Here is a 16,330-nt window from a genome sequence, read left to right as displayed (position 1 = left end):
GTCCATCTTGCTTAATGTATCATTTAAAGCTTGTGTTTCCTTATTTATTTTCATTTTGGATGATCTGTCCATTCGTGAAAGTGGGGTGTTAAATCCCCTACTAAGTTTGTGTTACTGTCGATTTCCCCTTTTATGGCTGTTGGCATTTGCCTTAAGTATTGACGTGCTCCTATGTTGGGTGCATTTTTTTTTTTTTTTTTGTGGTATGCGGGCCTCCCTCTGTTGTGGCCTCTCCCGTTGCGGAGCACAGGCTCCGGACGCACAGGCCCAGCGGCCATGGCTCACGGGCCCAGCCGCTCCGCGGCATGTGGGATCCTCCCAGACCGGGGCGCGAACCCGGTTCCCCTGCATCAGCAGGTGGACGCGCAACCACTGCGCCACCAGGCAAGCCCACGGGTCTTGTTTTTGTAACCATTCATCCTGTCTATGTCTTTTGGTGGGAGCATTTAATCCATTTACATTTAAGGTAGTTATCGATATGTGTATTCCTATTACCATTTTTTAAATTGTTTTGGGTTTGTTATTATAGGTCTTTTCCTTCTCTTGTGTTTCCTGCCTAGAGAAGTTCCTTTAGCATTTGTTGTAAAGCTGGTTTGGTGGTGCTGAATTCTCTTATCTTTTGCTTGTCTGTAAAGGTTTTAATTTCTCCATCGAATCTGAACGAGATCTTTGCTGAGTTTTGTGATCTTGGTTGTAGGTTTTTCTTTCATCTCTTTAAATATGCCCTGCCACTCCCTTCTGGCTTGCAGAGTTTCTGCTGAATGATCAGCTGTTAACCTTATGGGTATTCCTTTGTATGTTATTTGTTGCTTTTCCCTTGCTGCTCTTAATATTTTTTGTTAGTCTTTAATTTTTGATAGTTTGATTAATATGTGTCTTGGCATGTTTCTCCTTGGATTTATCCTGTATGGGACTCTCTGTGCTTCCCGGACTTGATTGACTATTTCCTGTCCCATATTAGGGACGTTTTCAACTATAATCCCTTAAAATATTTTCTCAGACCCTTTCTTTTTCTCCTGTTCTTCTGGGACCCCTATAATTCGAATGTTGGTGTGTTTAATGTTGTCCCAGAGGTTACTCTGAATTCTTTTTCAGGTAGACTGCCTATTTCCTCTTCATTTGTTTGGTCTGGTAGGTTTTTACCTTCCTCCTTCATCTGCTGTGTATTTCTCTGTCTTCTCATTTTGCTTAACTTACTGTGTTTGGGGTCTCCTTTCTGCAGGATGTAGGTTCATAGTTCCCGTTGTTTTTGGTGTCTGCCCCAGTGGGTAAGGTTGCCTCAGTGGGTTTTGTAGGCTTCCTGGTGGAGGGGACTGGTGCCTGTGTTCTGGTGGATGAGGCTGAATCTTGTCTTTCTGGTGGGCAGGACCACATCTGGTGTTGTGTTTTGGGGTATCTGTGAACTTATGATTTTAGGCAGCCTCTCTGCTAATGGGTGGTGTTGTGTTCCTGTCTTGCTAGTTGTTTGTCATAGGGTGTCCAGCACTGTAGCTTACTGGTCGTTGAGTGGAGCTGGGTCTTAGCATTGAGATGGAGATCTCTGAGAGCTTTTGCTGTTTGATATTATGCGGGGCCGGGATATCTGTGGTGGACCAATGTCCTGAACTCGGCTCTCCTACCTCAGAGGCTCGGGCCTGACACTTGGCCGGAGCACCAAGACCCAGTCAGCCACATGGCTCAGAAGAATAGGGAGGGAAAAAAAGGAAAAAAAGAAAGAAAAAATAAAATGAAATAAAGTTATTAAATTAAAAAATAAAAGAAATTATTACAAATTTAAAAAATTAAAAAGTAATAAAGAAAAAGAAAGGAGAGAGCAACCAAACCAAAAAACAAATCCACCAATGATATCAAGCGTTAAAAACTATACTAAAAAAAACAAAAAAAAACCCCAGACAGACAGAACCCTAGGACAAATGGTAAAAGCAAAGCTATACAGAGAAAATCACACAGAGAAGCATACACATACACACTCACAAAAGGAGAAAAAGGAAAAATATATATGTATATTTAAAAAAGGAAGAAAGCAACCAAATCAATAAACAAATCTACCAATGATAGTAAGCTCTAAATACTAAACTAAGATAAACATAAAACCAGAAACAACTTAGATGCAGAAAGCAAACCCCAAGTCTACAGGTTGCTCCCAAAGTCCACCGCCTCAATTTTGGGATGATTTGTTGTCTATTCAGCTATTCCAGAGGTGCAGGGTACATCAAGCTGATTGTGGAGATTTAATCCACTGCTCCTGAGGCTGCTGGGAGAAATTTCCCTTTCTCTTCTTTGTTCGCAAAGCTCCCGGGGTTCAGCTTTGGATTTGGCCTCACCTCTGCGTGTAGGTCACCTGAGGGCATCTGTTCTTCACTCAGGACAGGGTTAAAGAAGCAGCTGATTCGGGGGCTCTGGCTCACTCAGGCCAGGGGGAGGGAGGGGTACGGAATGTGGGGCGAGCCTGCGGCGGCAGAGGCCAGCGTGACGTTGCACCAGCCTGAGACTCACTGTGTGTTCTCCTGAGGAAGTTGTCCCTGGATCGTGGGACCCTGGCAGTGGCGGGCTGCACAGGCTCCCGGGAGGGGAGGTGTGGATAGTGACCTGTGCTTGCACACAGGCTTCTTGGTGGCGGCAGCAGCAGCCTTAGCATCTCATGCCGGTCTCTGGGGTCCGCGCTGACAGCCGCGGCTCGCGCTTGTCTCTGGAGCTCGTTTAGGCAGTGCTCTGAATCCCCTCTCCTCACACACCCCGAAACAATGGTCTCTTGCCTCTTAGGGAGTTCCAGAGTGTCTCCCGGACTCCCTCCCAGCTAGCTGTGGTGCACTAGCCCCCTTCAGGCTGTGTTCACGCAAACCCCAGTCCTCTCCCTGGGGTCTGACCTCCGAAGCCCGAGCCTCAGCTCCCAGCCCCCGCCCGCCCCGGCGGGTGAGCAGACAAGCCTCTCGGGCTGGTGAGTGCTGGTCGGCACCGATCCTCTGTGCGGGAATCTCTCCGCTTTGCCCTCGGCACCCCTGTTGCTGCTCTCTCCTCCGTGGCTCTGAAGCTTCCCCCCTCCGCCACCCGCAGTCTTCGCCCGTAAAGGGGCTTCCTATTGTGTGGAAACCTTTCCTCCTTCACAGCTCCCTCCCAGAGGTGCAGGTCCACTCCCTATTCTTTTGTCTCTGTTTTTTCTTTTTTCTTTTGCCCTACCCAGGTACGTGGGGAGTTTCTTGCCTTTTGGGAAGTCTGAGGTCTTCTGCCAGCATTCAGTAGGTGCTCTGTAGGAGCTGTTCTACATGTAGATGTATTTTTGATGCATTTGTGGGGAGGAAGGTGATCTCCATGTCTTACTCCTCCGCCTTCTTGGAACTCTCCCCCTGTAATAACTGTTAATAAAGTATAATCTATAAAAATACTGAATCACTATGCTGTACCTGAAACTAATATAATATTATAAATCAACTATACTTGAAAAGCAAAAACCAAAAAAAAAAAAAAGCATAGAGTTGGGCTGTATCATACAACTTGATGTTCAGTTTAAGTTTGAGAAAATACTTTCACTGATGGGTTTAGTCCCTTTACTTTCATTGTGATTGCCAAGATATTTAATTTTTTATGATTTTAATTTGTTCTTCTGAGCAGAAAAGATTTTTCTCTTTTATTCTCCTCTCCTGCTTTCTATTAGATTGTTATTTAAAAATAATATCCTATTTGCTGGTTTGAAAGTTACACTTCTAATTTTTGTTCTTTTAATTGCCAATACTCAGACTTTTAGAATCACCTAGAGTGCTTGTTAAAACATAGATTGCTGGGCCCACCCCCAGAGTTTCTAATTCAGTAGATCTGGGGTAGCCTCCAAGTATTTGCGTTTCTTACAAGTCCCCAGATAATGCTAATGCTGCCCCTCTGGAAATCACACCTTGAAAGACCGGCAGCAATTGGTGGTTACCAGCAGGTATATAGTAGCACCTGTACCCAATAACCATTCCTAGTTGACTTCCTAATTATTTTTCAATTCTTTTACTTGTTGAGTTCTCTGCTTTCCCACCAGGTCAGCCATGCATTAAAATGTTTAAATTTCATTGTACCCAATATTTTTAGGAGTGCAATTCTCAGAGGAGTTTCTTTGACCATCTAATCCCATAATATTGCCAGGAACAGAAGCAGGACTGTAATTTCTCATAGGAGAATAATTTTTTCCCCCATTCTGAATGCTGAACAGAGAGAAACTTTCTTGCAAGTTTCTGGTCTGATGGCTGGAGTTTCTTTGTCTCTTTGATATGAGGTACAGCCTTTACAGACTCTTGGCTGTAAGTAGCAGTAAGTAAGTAGCTCTGTGTCTTCTGTGAACCCAAGGCCATGTCTCCTGCCCTTGATAGGCAGTTCAAACTCCAGCTTTGAGTCTTGGGACATCAGCTTATGGCCTCCCATTCTAATGAATATCCTCTTCATTTCTAGCACTGCATGGTTTCCCTTGGCTGTGTTTGTAGACTTGGGGGAGGAGGATGTATTTCATTCCCCCGTTCTATGTGTGTCATGGGGTGGAGGTTGGGGAAGCTATGTAATCTCAGTCCACCTGGTTGTCTTCTATTATTTTTCAGTTGTCATCTAGCAGAGAACATGGGGCATAGGGTCAAAAAGGTTTGAGAAGCAGAAAGTGAGTGGAAAAGAGAACCCTTTGCCTAGAATGCACCTGAGCTTAGGGACTTGGAGTTGGTAGCATATCATTAGTACTGGAGAATAGTAGGTGGTGCTGAATTGGAAGTAACTGAAGGAAGGCACCTTGCTGGTGTTAGTTAACACTATAAATGAGGCCTGGGAATTTTAAAATTTTAAAATTTTTACTAGGGCCAATCTTCCTTGAAATGTTTTTATTGCGTATAAAGCATATGCTACTAAAATTTTTAAATATTTTTCTTTTGGAGTCATTCTTTTCTTAAATATTGACTTACCCTTCTTAGGTGTGCATTGACAACATATGCTGAAGAATATGCTCCACCGTATGAATATCAGCCACTTGTGAGTATAAGAGGGCTGAAAGCCATATTCTAAATATTTATGTACTTAATGTGATTCTTTACATCTAGTGTAAATAGTCATGCTTGAGAAGAAAGAACAAATTGCTGAGATTTATGATGTTTTATATTTATTTAGAGATATTAGCTATTTGTGGGAGTTAATGGAATATTTTATAGTTATGATTTATTTTGGGAATAAGTTTATAGATTTCAGGGAGAAAATATTGCAGTGTCCAAAATATATTAGTTACTTTCTTCCTCATCTTATTTTATTGTCCCCCTCCCTAAATTCAATTTATCTGGAATAAGAACCTACCTTTCTATTCATTTGTATTATATTAGCATATGAAAATAAGTGGTTTAATTTAGCTCTGGGAAATATATATGTTGATAAAATATGTCCAGCTTACAACTTCAATAAACTTATACTTAAAAATTATACAACAATTATACAAAAGCAGAACAAGGCTGCTTCCTATTAGTCTTTTTTAGGAAGTCTTAACTGGTGCAACAGATAAGAGACTTAACTATTGAAAAAGAGGAGAAAAAAATCTTTATTTTCAGATAGGATGATTATCTTCTCAGGAGAACCAAGATGTTAAAGTAAGTAACTAGAATGAATAAGACCATTTAGTAAGGTGATTACTAAATAAATAAATGTATCAAAGACAATATCTTTCCTTCATATTAGCAATAACTGCTTAGTAGGCTATAAAAGAAAAAACATACAAATTACTATAACAACACAAATTTTAAATACTTTTATGAAGAAAATTCTAGATCAAATAAAGATCAATGAAGAATATGTGGTAGTTTGTCTCCAAAGAGGTGGACAGGCCACTTCCCTAGCAAGAGGTAAATGTTCCTCCACCTTTTGAATTCAGGCTGTCACATGACAGATATGATCAATAGAATGTGGCAAAAGGAATCCTATGCCAAATCTAGGCTATCTTTAATAAGGCTGCTTCCAACTCTTGGAGCCCTGAGCCACCATGTAAGAAATCTAGGCTACTCTGCTGGAGGGAGAGGCCATGAGAAGGAACACTGATGAGCTTGACTTATGAGCGACAAAGCCATCTTGGACATCCACCCTAGTAAGCTTGGACTGAAGCTCCAGTTGCCATCTGACTGCAAACCATGAGAGATTCCAAGAAGATAATAATAAATTGTTATTTGAAGGCATTAAGGTTTGTTTGTTTGTTTGTTTTAATAAATATACACCAAGGGTAACTAAGACAGAAATCTCAAATACAAGGGAATAACTACCATTTGAGGGGACTGGAAAACTAAATTATAAGTTAAATTTATAAATTTAATATAATTACATTAAAAATTCCAATGGATTTTGTTTTCTATCAGCACTCTAAGATTCTGAAAATTATTTGAAAGTATAAACAGATGAGAATAATCAAAAGTTTTTTGAAACAGTGGCATAACCAATTTAGGGAGGTAAACTATTCATGACACTACTTTCATTATGTTTAATCTTATTTATTTTTTCTCATTAAAAAATAGCATTCAAGCCATAAGAAAAGCAAATATGATGGCTTATGGATTAATATGCTTAATACGTAAAGAACTCAGACCTATTGGCAGGAAAAATGTTAAAACCCTAGGGAAATGAGCAAAGGTCATATAAAGACAATTCACAAAGTAGGAAATTATTATTATTAACTAGCTAATAAATACAGGGAAAATCCCAATCTACAAATAATAGAATATGTGAATTAAAGCAATAAATTTTTTTGCTAATAAAATTGGCAATATTTTTTAAAATAATAATATTCAGTTGAGTAAAGGTGGGGTGAGATGGGTACTTTTTTCTATTGCCAGGAATATTGTAAATTATTTTAATCTTTCTGTAAAGGAATTTGGCGATATGAATTGAGATACTATTTGGTCTAATAATTCTCCTAAGGATTTCCCCAAAGAAAAATAATTCATACCAGGGAGGAAATTTATATCCCAAGATACTCATCATTGAATTATTTATTACAGCAAAACTTGGAAATTACCTAATGTTTTAGTATCAGGTGTAGTGCTCTAGGGATTCAGAATGAGCCTCCCCCAAATTTGTCACTCCTGCATGAGGATTTTTTTGAGTTAAAAACATGAGACCCTGTGTGTTCAAGATAACCTACTGTTCCTCCCTTAACTACCTAGAAGAATTTAAACTGGGAATTTTTCCCAGAAAAAAAAAAAGTTATTACAGAGATAAATTTGAGCTAAGTAGCCCCATCTGTATGGTAGGGCAAATGTCTAATTGCCAAACATCTGCTTTTCTTATTGTCTTGTGAACCCTCCTTTTCTTGGAAGCTCCAGGCCCCTATCCCATTCCTTAGCTCAGGATGACATGTATACCTTATTTTACCTTTCTATCTTTGAACCTCTCATGTATGTAGGGACTCTGACCTTCTCATGTATGTGGGGTTCCTGTATGTATGAAATTAAATTAGACTTTTTCCTGTTAATCTGTCTCATGTCAGTTTAATTCTTAGACCAGTCAGAAGAACCTAGAAGTGTAAAGGAAAGTTTTTCTCCTCTCTGACAGTACTAATTAAATAGGTTATAATCACATGATGAGATATTTTATAGCCTTTAGAAAGTCCATGGATAGTTCTTACTGTCTTGATAAATCTTCTTATTTAAGGTCAAGAAAAACATTAAGGTACAAAATTGTATGTGTATTTTATCCAAACTATGTAAAAGTATAGAGGAAAAAATCCTGAGGAAACTGTCAAAATGCTAGTAAAGTTGACTAGTGAATGGTGAAATTCTAAGTGATTTTCTTCATCTTTATACTTTTCAGCATTTTCCAATGTAGTAAGCATGGTGGTTTATAATCAGAAGAACCACAAGGAAACAAATATATTATTTATAAATGCAATTCAGGCTCATTTCCTTATATACATGGGATTTGGCTCCATCTCCAAACAAAAGGAAGTTGTAAGACATGTAATTAAAAACTCACAAAATTCAAAGGACTAGTTTCCCCAAGAGCATAAATATAAAGAATGTGTGATGTATTCTCAGGGTGCAAGAATCTTTAGCTATTGTGTTATATATTTGTGCTTTTAATTTTTTCAGCATTATTTCTAGTATTTCTTATGTTGCTTGTTTCCACATTAACAGCACAGCATGCAGCATGCGCTGGCAGTTGTTTGGCTTTATTTAGAGTTTGTTCATTCACCTCTAAGTTCTTTATCAAAGGAATTGATTTTGAGGCATGTTTATAGCCCTGCTTCTAGCACCCCATTAATGAATGCTTGCATTACATTGTTATAGAATACAAAAATTCTTTTAAATTGTAATGACAATGAATGGTTAAGTAACAGCAGAATAGTGACTGAACTCTGACTTAGAAGTGACTGTGCACATAAACAAATGTATGATTCATAAAATACTGACAAAATAAGGAGTATATTTTTTACTTGCTAGAGACTTCACCATGTGGCCTTAGCATAAACACAGCTCACCACTCACTCAGGCTACCACCTTTACAATTATGCAATTCCTGAAGAAATCTTAAAATATTTTGATTCGTATTATTTTAAATTTTGTGCATGAATTGAGACTTTATAAATTTTTATATTATGGTCTCTTACATTTGCTTAATTCATAATTGCATAAAGTGGGATAGCATCATATGAAGTCTTAAGGAGAATGCAAATTATCTCCCCATAGCTCTAGACATGAATGAATAAATACAGAATATTAGGAAGCTATGAAATCATTTCCAAGGAGAGAAATGAGAGAGAATTGCAAGCTACTTCTTCAGAACTCCACCTCTTAAAGCTGGGTACAGTAAGTCACCTACATACAAACAAGTTCTGTTCCAAGAGCGTGTTCATAGTCCAATTTGTTAAGTCCAACAAAGTTAGCCTAGGTATCCAACTAACACAATTGGCTACAGTACTGTACTGTAATAGGTTTATACTACTTTTCACACATATAATACATAAAAACAAACAAACACAAAAATAAAGAAAACATTTTTAATCTTACAGTACAGTACCTTGAAAAGTACAGTAGTACAGTACAACAGCTGGCATACAGGGCTGGCATCGAGTGAACAGGCAAGAAGAGTTACTGACTGGAGGAGGGAGAGGAGGTGGGAGATGGTAGAGCTGGAGGATCGTCAGCAACAGGAGACGGAGGGCAAGCTGCAGTTTCACGCACGCCTGACGTTGATGGCACAGGTTCTCGTTCATTGCTGGATTCAATTCTATCTTCCCTCTTGAAAAAACGATCCAGTGATGTCTGGGTAGTAGCTCTTTTTTTCTCATCATAGATGACACAGTAGCACTGGATTGCATTCTGAATGGCTGCTGAAAACTTCATGTACTGTTCTACGTTCGAGTCCTGTGCCTCAAAAACTAACAGTGCCTTCTCAAATAAAGAAAATCCCCTTGCCACTTCCTGTGTTGTGAATCTCTTCAGTTCTTCAGTTACTTCTTCTTCCTCTTGTCTCTCTTCGTCCTTTCTCTGGGCCTCCAATTTCATCAGGTCTTCATTAGTAAGCTCCTCATGTTGCACAGCAACAGTGCTGGACAGTAAAGCACACAAAAGCACAACCACTTGTAGAGGATGCACACACGTGACATTGTACACCAGGCACATGAACTAATTTACATGAATGGACATGCAAACACACATTCGTATCTTTGAAAGTTTGCAACTTGAAGGTTTGTATGTAGGGGACTTACTGTACTTATTATGACCACCCGATTTCAATGAAAGATACCTTCTCTTAAAAGCTTCCCTATCATTCTCCCAAAGAGCCAAAATAAAGGAAAAGTTTCAGAGAAGTTAGATCAGAAGACTGGTCTAAAGCTGGCTGTTTGTAGGGTATGTGAGCCTTTGAGACAAAGGACAAGTGAGCTGAGGGTAATGGTGGAGCGTCAGCTGAACACACTCAGGATTAGTAACGAAAATAATTAGTTCAGGCACAGACTAGCAAACTCAGGAAGTTGAAGTGTCCAGGGAATTAAAAAAAGAACAAGCACAGCAGTAGTGAAGGAGTGAGAGAGCTAGAAGAATTAGAAGTAGTGAGCAAATGGAATGTACTGGAATTTTTTGATATTTCAGATGTAGAACAATTCTGGGGAATGACAGATCCCAAGTTGTGGTCATGGGAATGATTTTCTATAATGGAATCCAAGCCATTGACTTGAGAAGGTGAAAGAATGGTAAGCCAGAGTGTTGGCTAGATTCTAAATACAGGTGTTGGAAGTCAACCTACAATATAGCAGGATAGAAAGGTAGGGCCAAATATTGAGTCAAGTGACCAGTCCCTCAGTGGGAGCACTTTGGAGGTACATGGCTCCTCCCAGCCCTGCAGCTGCCATTTGAGTACATCTGATTGATCATTTTGTGTGAAGTACCATTTTGTTTTCCTAAATATAGCTGCCTATTGAATTATCTTTCCAGGTGTATAAGTAGCTTTAAAGCAAAAAGTGTTGCATATCCTAGTTGTTTCAGAGATAAAAAGCTGAGGAAGTTTTTAATAGAATTATGTTTTAAAGCTGGCATGCATTCCAAATTGATTACAAAGGATCCAAGCAGTGTTTCATAGTAGGTAAGAAAAAAGTCTGTATCTGTTTAAAATATTACCAACAGTGGTAGGATTGGCCTATCCTATCACTGGGGTTCTATGCCCTGGTACAGATATAGCATTGTTAAAATATTGATATTTCTGTGCTATTTGGAAATTTGCTGTGGCCTTGAGTTTCTTCCGTTGAAAGAAAAAAAATTAATATATTTTACAATTGCATTGCTATAAAGACAAATATAATCCAGGTTGGATTATATTCATTTTTTTTGGATTTAAAGGCTTATTAAAGAGATATATTTCTTAGGCTGTACCTCTTGTTGGCATTTTGTAAAGATTACCTATCCTTTTTCCTTTTATACTTTTACACTGTTTTGTCTTCTTGCCTATTTATGACTATTTGTGACTATATTATGGTATTTTATGGCCATGTTATGTGACCATGTTATTGTTAAGCCTCCTGAAATTATTACCAATGTACTAATGAGTGTTATGACACAAAACTAAATCATACAATACTCATTTTTTTCTGAGAAGTACTTTTGGACTTTTGTACCCTATTTTAAGCAAAATTTTCTGCATAATAGCTGCCATTCTTTACTGCCCTAAGATGTTTATGGATATTAAATTACTGACATCATTTCTTGGCTTCAGTATGAGTTTCTATCACTTAATAGAGTTGGTTTTTCAAAATGGCATTTGCATTTTTTATTATGGTAAAATATACATAATATAAAATTTACCATTTTAACCCTTTTTTAGTGTACAATTTAGTGGCACCAAGTACATTCACATTATTGTTATATTCATTTTGAAAATTCTGATTTATAAAAAATGAAAACATTTTTGTAGGCCCTTTAAAATACTATGGGCCATAGGCACTGGGCTTTCTGTGCCTCATGGCTGAGTGGGCCCAGCCTGGACCTTCTGATAGTTTAACACCTGCCTGACCAGGGGCATCTAGAACTTGCCTAATCTGACTGCCTGGTGTGTACTGATTTATAAATACTTTGAGTATCATCCCAGACCAAGTTACACCTTGGCTAGGAGTCAGGTGAGCATCATCAAAAGCCTTTTATTGTTCTTTTAGGCTCAGGCACATGAAAGAAACTCCCCAAAGGCTAGAATTGTCTTTAGATTCCTGCCTCCTAGGAAGGGATGTCTAACAGTGGCTTTAAAAAGAAGACAAGGGAAAGAGTGACTTGCTGAAAACCACCAACAGCTGGGTCAGAAAGTGAATCTAGAACAGGTTGGTGGTTCTATAGGAAGTATCACCTGTCAACTAAATTAGCTTTCATTCCCACTTCTTTTTAAGGCCCTCTCTTTGTATCTTTGCTCCATTCTGTGTCCCCATGATCTTCCATAATTTCATTCCAGTATAGGCAGTCTTTTTCCATTTTTCTTCTTCTTTTGTTGTTTTTGTTGCTCTGTTTTAAAAACATAATAGCACGAAAAGTTGTGCGATGTAATTCTGGCCACAGGGAATAATCATGTGTAAGCCTTGTAGTCTAGATTAAAGTGTGGTTTTGCCAAACTTTTATTCAGAAAATTAAGGCTGAACTTTAATTAGGTAATGTTTCAGAGTTAATGATGTGTCTTCATGACTTTTATTTTAGTACTACTTTGCTTTGTACTGCATCTTAATATATCTACTATTTAATTTTCTCTTTTTTGTCCTGTTAAGGTTCTGAATCACTATCTATTAACAAAAGAATCATGGCCATTTGCTGATTATGCTTGTTTATCTTATTATGTGCTATTGACTGAAATGAAATTAGAGTTTTAGATTCTTCTGCAAAAGAGGTTCTGGTGGGGGAGTGGAATTGGAGAAGAGGGGGAGGGGGTCACATGATTGTACCTAGTATTTTTTTATTAATGTCAAGGGGTTCCAAAATGCTGCTGCTAGTTAACCAGAGAAACAGCCCTCTATTACTTGGGTTCAGAAGGAGATGGTGGCCTTCCTCCACCTAAATTCATGCCTCCACCTAAATTCAATGTGTGTTGCACATATGTGTGCTGACCTTATATGTATACATATAGGCATGATTTTGTAGTTTGTAGGCAAACAGTTCTGAATCTGAGTCTCATGGCATTCTGCCAGCACTAAGGGACTGCATTTCCTAGGCCCCAGCTTCAACCTTAGGATCTGCTGGCCGCTGCTCATATAGCTCCACAGGGCTTCCCCAGAGATAGATAGATACATAGATAAGATAGAGAGATAGATAAGATAGGTAGATAGTCTATCATATCTCTCTATGCTCTCTTTCTCTCTTTCTATCTGTCTCCTATTGGTTCTGATTCTCTGGAGAACTCTCATTGATATAGACAGAAAGATCTTTATGAGTTCTCTGGCTCTCAAATTCTATGATTTGATTTGATTTGATTCTCATTGATCCTTTCTCATCCTAATAGTTATTTATTTATGACCAAGTAATCTTTTTGAATAAGTACCTTGGCAGACATTTAATTCAAGTCTACTTGAAAATTAAAAAATAAATATTTTAACTCCTGCTCACCTCATGTATCACCAACAGCTGAGAAATTTGGGGTTTTGATTCTCAGGAAACTCAGATCCCCAAGTATTTTTTAGCATTGTGTCCTTTTAGTGGAAAGAACCCTGTTTCCTCTGATAGTATACCTTCATCTTATGTTGCTTTCTGAAGTTAAGTAACCATGACCTCCTTTTGTTTCTGGGTCAAGTCATAAAAGCTCAGTTCTACTTTAGGGAACTTGGGGTTCTGGGAGATTTTATTTTCCTCCTTTTGATTATCTTTAAATTTCTACAGTGAGCATATTTGACTTTTGTAGAGAAGAAAAAAAAAGAATTGAAAAATCAAGAACCCTGGGCCTCAAATTTATATCTAACCACACCACTATAAATATAAAACAATGGCAAGTGTCCTCATAGAATGTAGACTGAGGAATAAGAAAGATGATTTTTTTTTATATTAAAATGATAGTAACAATCAAAATTTGTGCATAAGAAAGAAAAACGTGTCAATAACTAAGGTTTAATAGTGTATTGCTTAGTTTTTGATGCTGGCCATTACTAAAGTTTGAATGATATTAGTCTTTAAAAGTCAGCTTAGGGGCTTCCCTGGTGGTGCAGTGGTTAAGAATCTGCCTGCCAATGCAGGGGACACGGGTTCGAGCCCTGGCCCGGGCAGATCCCACGTGCCACGGAGCAACTAAGCCCGTGCGCCACAACTACTGAGTCTGCGCTCTAGAGCCCGCGTGCCACAACGAGAGCCCGCACACAACAACTACTGAAGCCCGCACGCCGTGCTCTGCAATAAGAGAAGCCACTGCAATGAGAAGCCCGCGCACCGCAATGAAGACCCAACGCAGCCAAAAATAAAAAAATAAATAAAATAAATTTATATTAAAAAAAAAAGAACCAGGGTTCCTTGGAGACCCACTTAACCACATCTTTGGATTTTCCTTTACATACATGTAAAAATCTGTATGTTTAAAAAAAAAAAGTCAGCTTATTTTGTGATGTGATTGTTCATGTAGATCTCCATATTTTTCTTTGTGATGACCAGACTCATTAATGATATAGCTGTTTATACTTATATTCACAGCCTACACTTCCTTGCATTTCCCATAACTATTTTTCTTTAGTTGAATACCTGTATTTCTTACAAATGCTTCTTCTTTGCAAAATTTTATCAAATAAAAGAGATAGTAAAGGTTTCTTAAATAGGTAACAATAATATATCCAACTAATTACATGTTCTTTATAGCTGCATTTGCCAATTACTCTTATCTATAATTCAATCACTGGGAGAAAAAATATCCAATAGGAATGAAATCATTTTAAAAGTAGTGAAGGGAAATGAACGAAGGGATCTGTCTAAGATGCCTATCCCATGTGATCCCCAGGATTAGTAAAGTAATTTTGGCTGTACGGGAATTGTTCTTTTCTTCCCACATCACTCTGCCTGTGTGCTTAGAAGACAACCTTACTAGGGGAAGGTGGGTCTTCAGTCAAGTGCACGTAAGTGGGGAAGAATTTTATATATAATGTATACTGAAAATAATCAAGCAAAACATCACAGCAATCTACTTTAATATCTATTTTCATTCCATCCAATGTGACATTCAAATAAATAAGCTTGTTGCCTCAATACCTTTTTAAGAGTAAATGGAGTACACCAAATGAGGATACTTATAGGCATGCTAGGGAAGAATGATCTTTGCTGTATGAATGCCAGGTGGCTAATAGCTATCTGTAATGGTGGACACAAGGTTAGTTTGCAGTGACTGATTTGGCCAGGAAACATAACCCATTATGTAGTTTTATGGATGAGCTATCTAGATGAAGGAATTGAGACTGTGCTTTCAAATTATCTTGTAATATTAAATTAGGCAGAGTTACTGATGTTCCAGAAGGCAGGCCTAAAACTGAAAATAACCTTGAAAAATAAAACTATGAAAAATAAAAGGTCCTAAAGTAAAAGGATGAAATCAAATAAGAATAAGTGTAACCACAGAACAACCCATTGGAAGATTGGGAAAAAATGGGTAAGGACTGGGTATATGGTTGTCTAAGAAACAGCAATGTCATCTTATTCTAAAAAAAAAAGGTTTGGGAGATACTGATGCTTAGAGGCTATGGGAATGAGGGTGGGAAGGGGGTAGGAATCTAAGAATTGGATACCCATCACTTAAAGACACACTGATACATTTTACTGATATAAGTGGTAAAACTGTGTGCTATTTGTCTTTCACAATGAGGGAAGGTTGACTGGGGACTCAAGAGGACCCTTCTGTAATATCCTAACCTGTCTTTCTATGATCTGTTAAAAAGAGGAAGGAAGAGAAAGAAGAAAAGGAAGAAGAAAGCTTTATTAACCTTAATGCAGATTTTCCCTAGAGTGATTGTCTTGCTGGGTCTTTAGTGGTTCCTGTTTCTACAGGGCCTGTTTGCCCTTAGCATTCTTTTCTCTGACACTTTTTTCCATCTTCTATCAGGATGTTTCATTCAACTTCCTCAACCCTTCTCTGAAACAGCACACTCAAAGGTGAAAAGAGATTGATTCTGACTGTTGGTTGTGTTTTGTCAGGTCTTGACCTCTATGATGCTTCTTTGGAAGTGAGCAGTTGTTGGCTACCACAGCATTCTTTGCCCTCCCTTTCCTCAGAATTTATGATATTGCAACACTCTCTCTATACCTTTTCTTCTCTGTCTTTCATGGCTTCTTTATGAACCCAGCCATGAATGTCCCAAAGATTTGGGTCCTAAAACCCTGCTCCTCTCATTTTACATAATCTCAGAGAATTCATCCACTCCCATGGCTCTATAACCATCACTTTTTGGGGGTAACTTATTTTTATATAATTTCAAACTTACAGGAAAGTTACAAGACTAGAAAGAGGAGCTCCCATATAATCTTTACCTAGAGTCAGCAATTGTTTACCATTTGAGAATAGGCTGGAGACTTTGTGCCCCTTTACCTCTGAACAGTTCAATGTGTATTTCTTAATAACAAAGACGCATAGCTATGGTAAAGTTTTCAACCTAGGGGAAAATTGATACAGTATAATTATTTAAGCCACAGTCCATATTCAAATATAATCCATGATCCCAGTAATGTTCTTTATAGCTATTTCCCCAGCCAATGATCACTGCTGTGCACAGGGCACTGACTTCTCTCCAGGCCATCTGTCCCACAACAGTGCCTTTAAAGTAAACATTTTGTACTGATGTCATCTCTAATTAAAAATGTCTGGGCTTCCCTGGTGGTGCACTGGTTGCGAGTCCGCCTGCCGATGCAGGGGGCACGGGTTC

The 16,330-nt window shown here is 38.4% G+C and overlaps 1 protein-coding gene across 5 annotated transcripts in view; it reads left to right on the top strand.

Moving 5' to 3' along the window:
• Positions 1-16,330, top strand: part of CFAP95 (cilia and flagella associated protein 95) — a 132,565-nt gene that overhangs the window by 109,045 nt on the left and 7,190 nt on the right. For all 5 annotated transcript variants that reach the window (XM_028493891.1, XM_028493893.1, XM_028493892.1 and 2 more), the window contains one exon: positions 4,929-4,986. In XM_028493891.1, the coding sequence (XP_028349692.1) occupies positions 4,929-4,986 (58 nt within the window). The remainder of the gene's footprint in view (positions 1-4,928; positions 4,987-16,330) is intronic.

Source organism: Physeter macrocephalus, chromosome 9 (assembly GCF_002837175.3).
Source record: "Physeter macrocephalus isolate SW-GA chromosome 9, ASM283717v5, whole genome shotgun sequence".
Taxonomy (NCBI): Eukaryota; Metazoa; Chordata; class Mammalia; order Artiodactyla; family Physeteridae; genus Physeter; species Physeter macrocephalus.
Note: the sequence above shows the minus strand (reverse complement) of the source record. Positions and strands in the feature narration are given on the sequence as shown.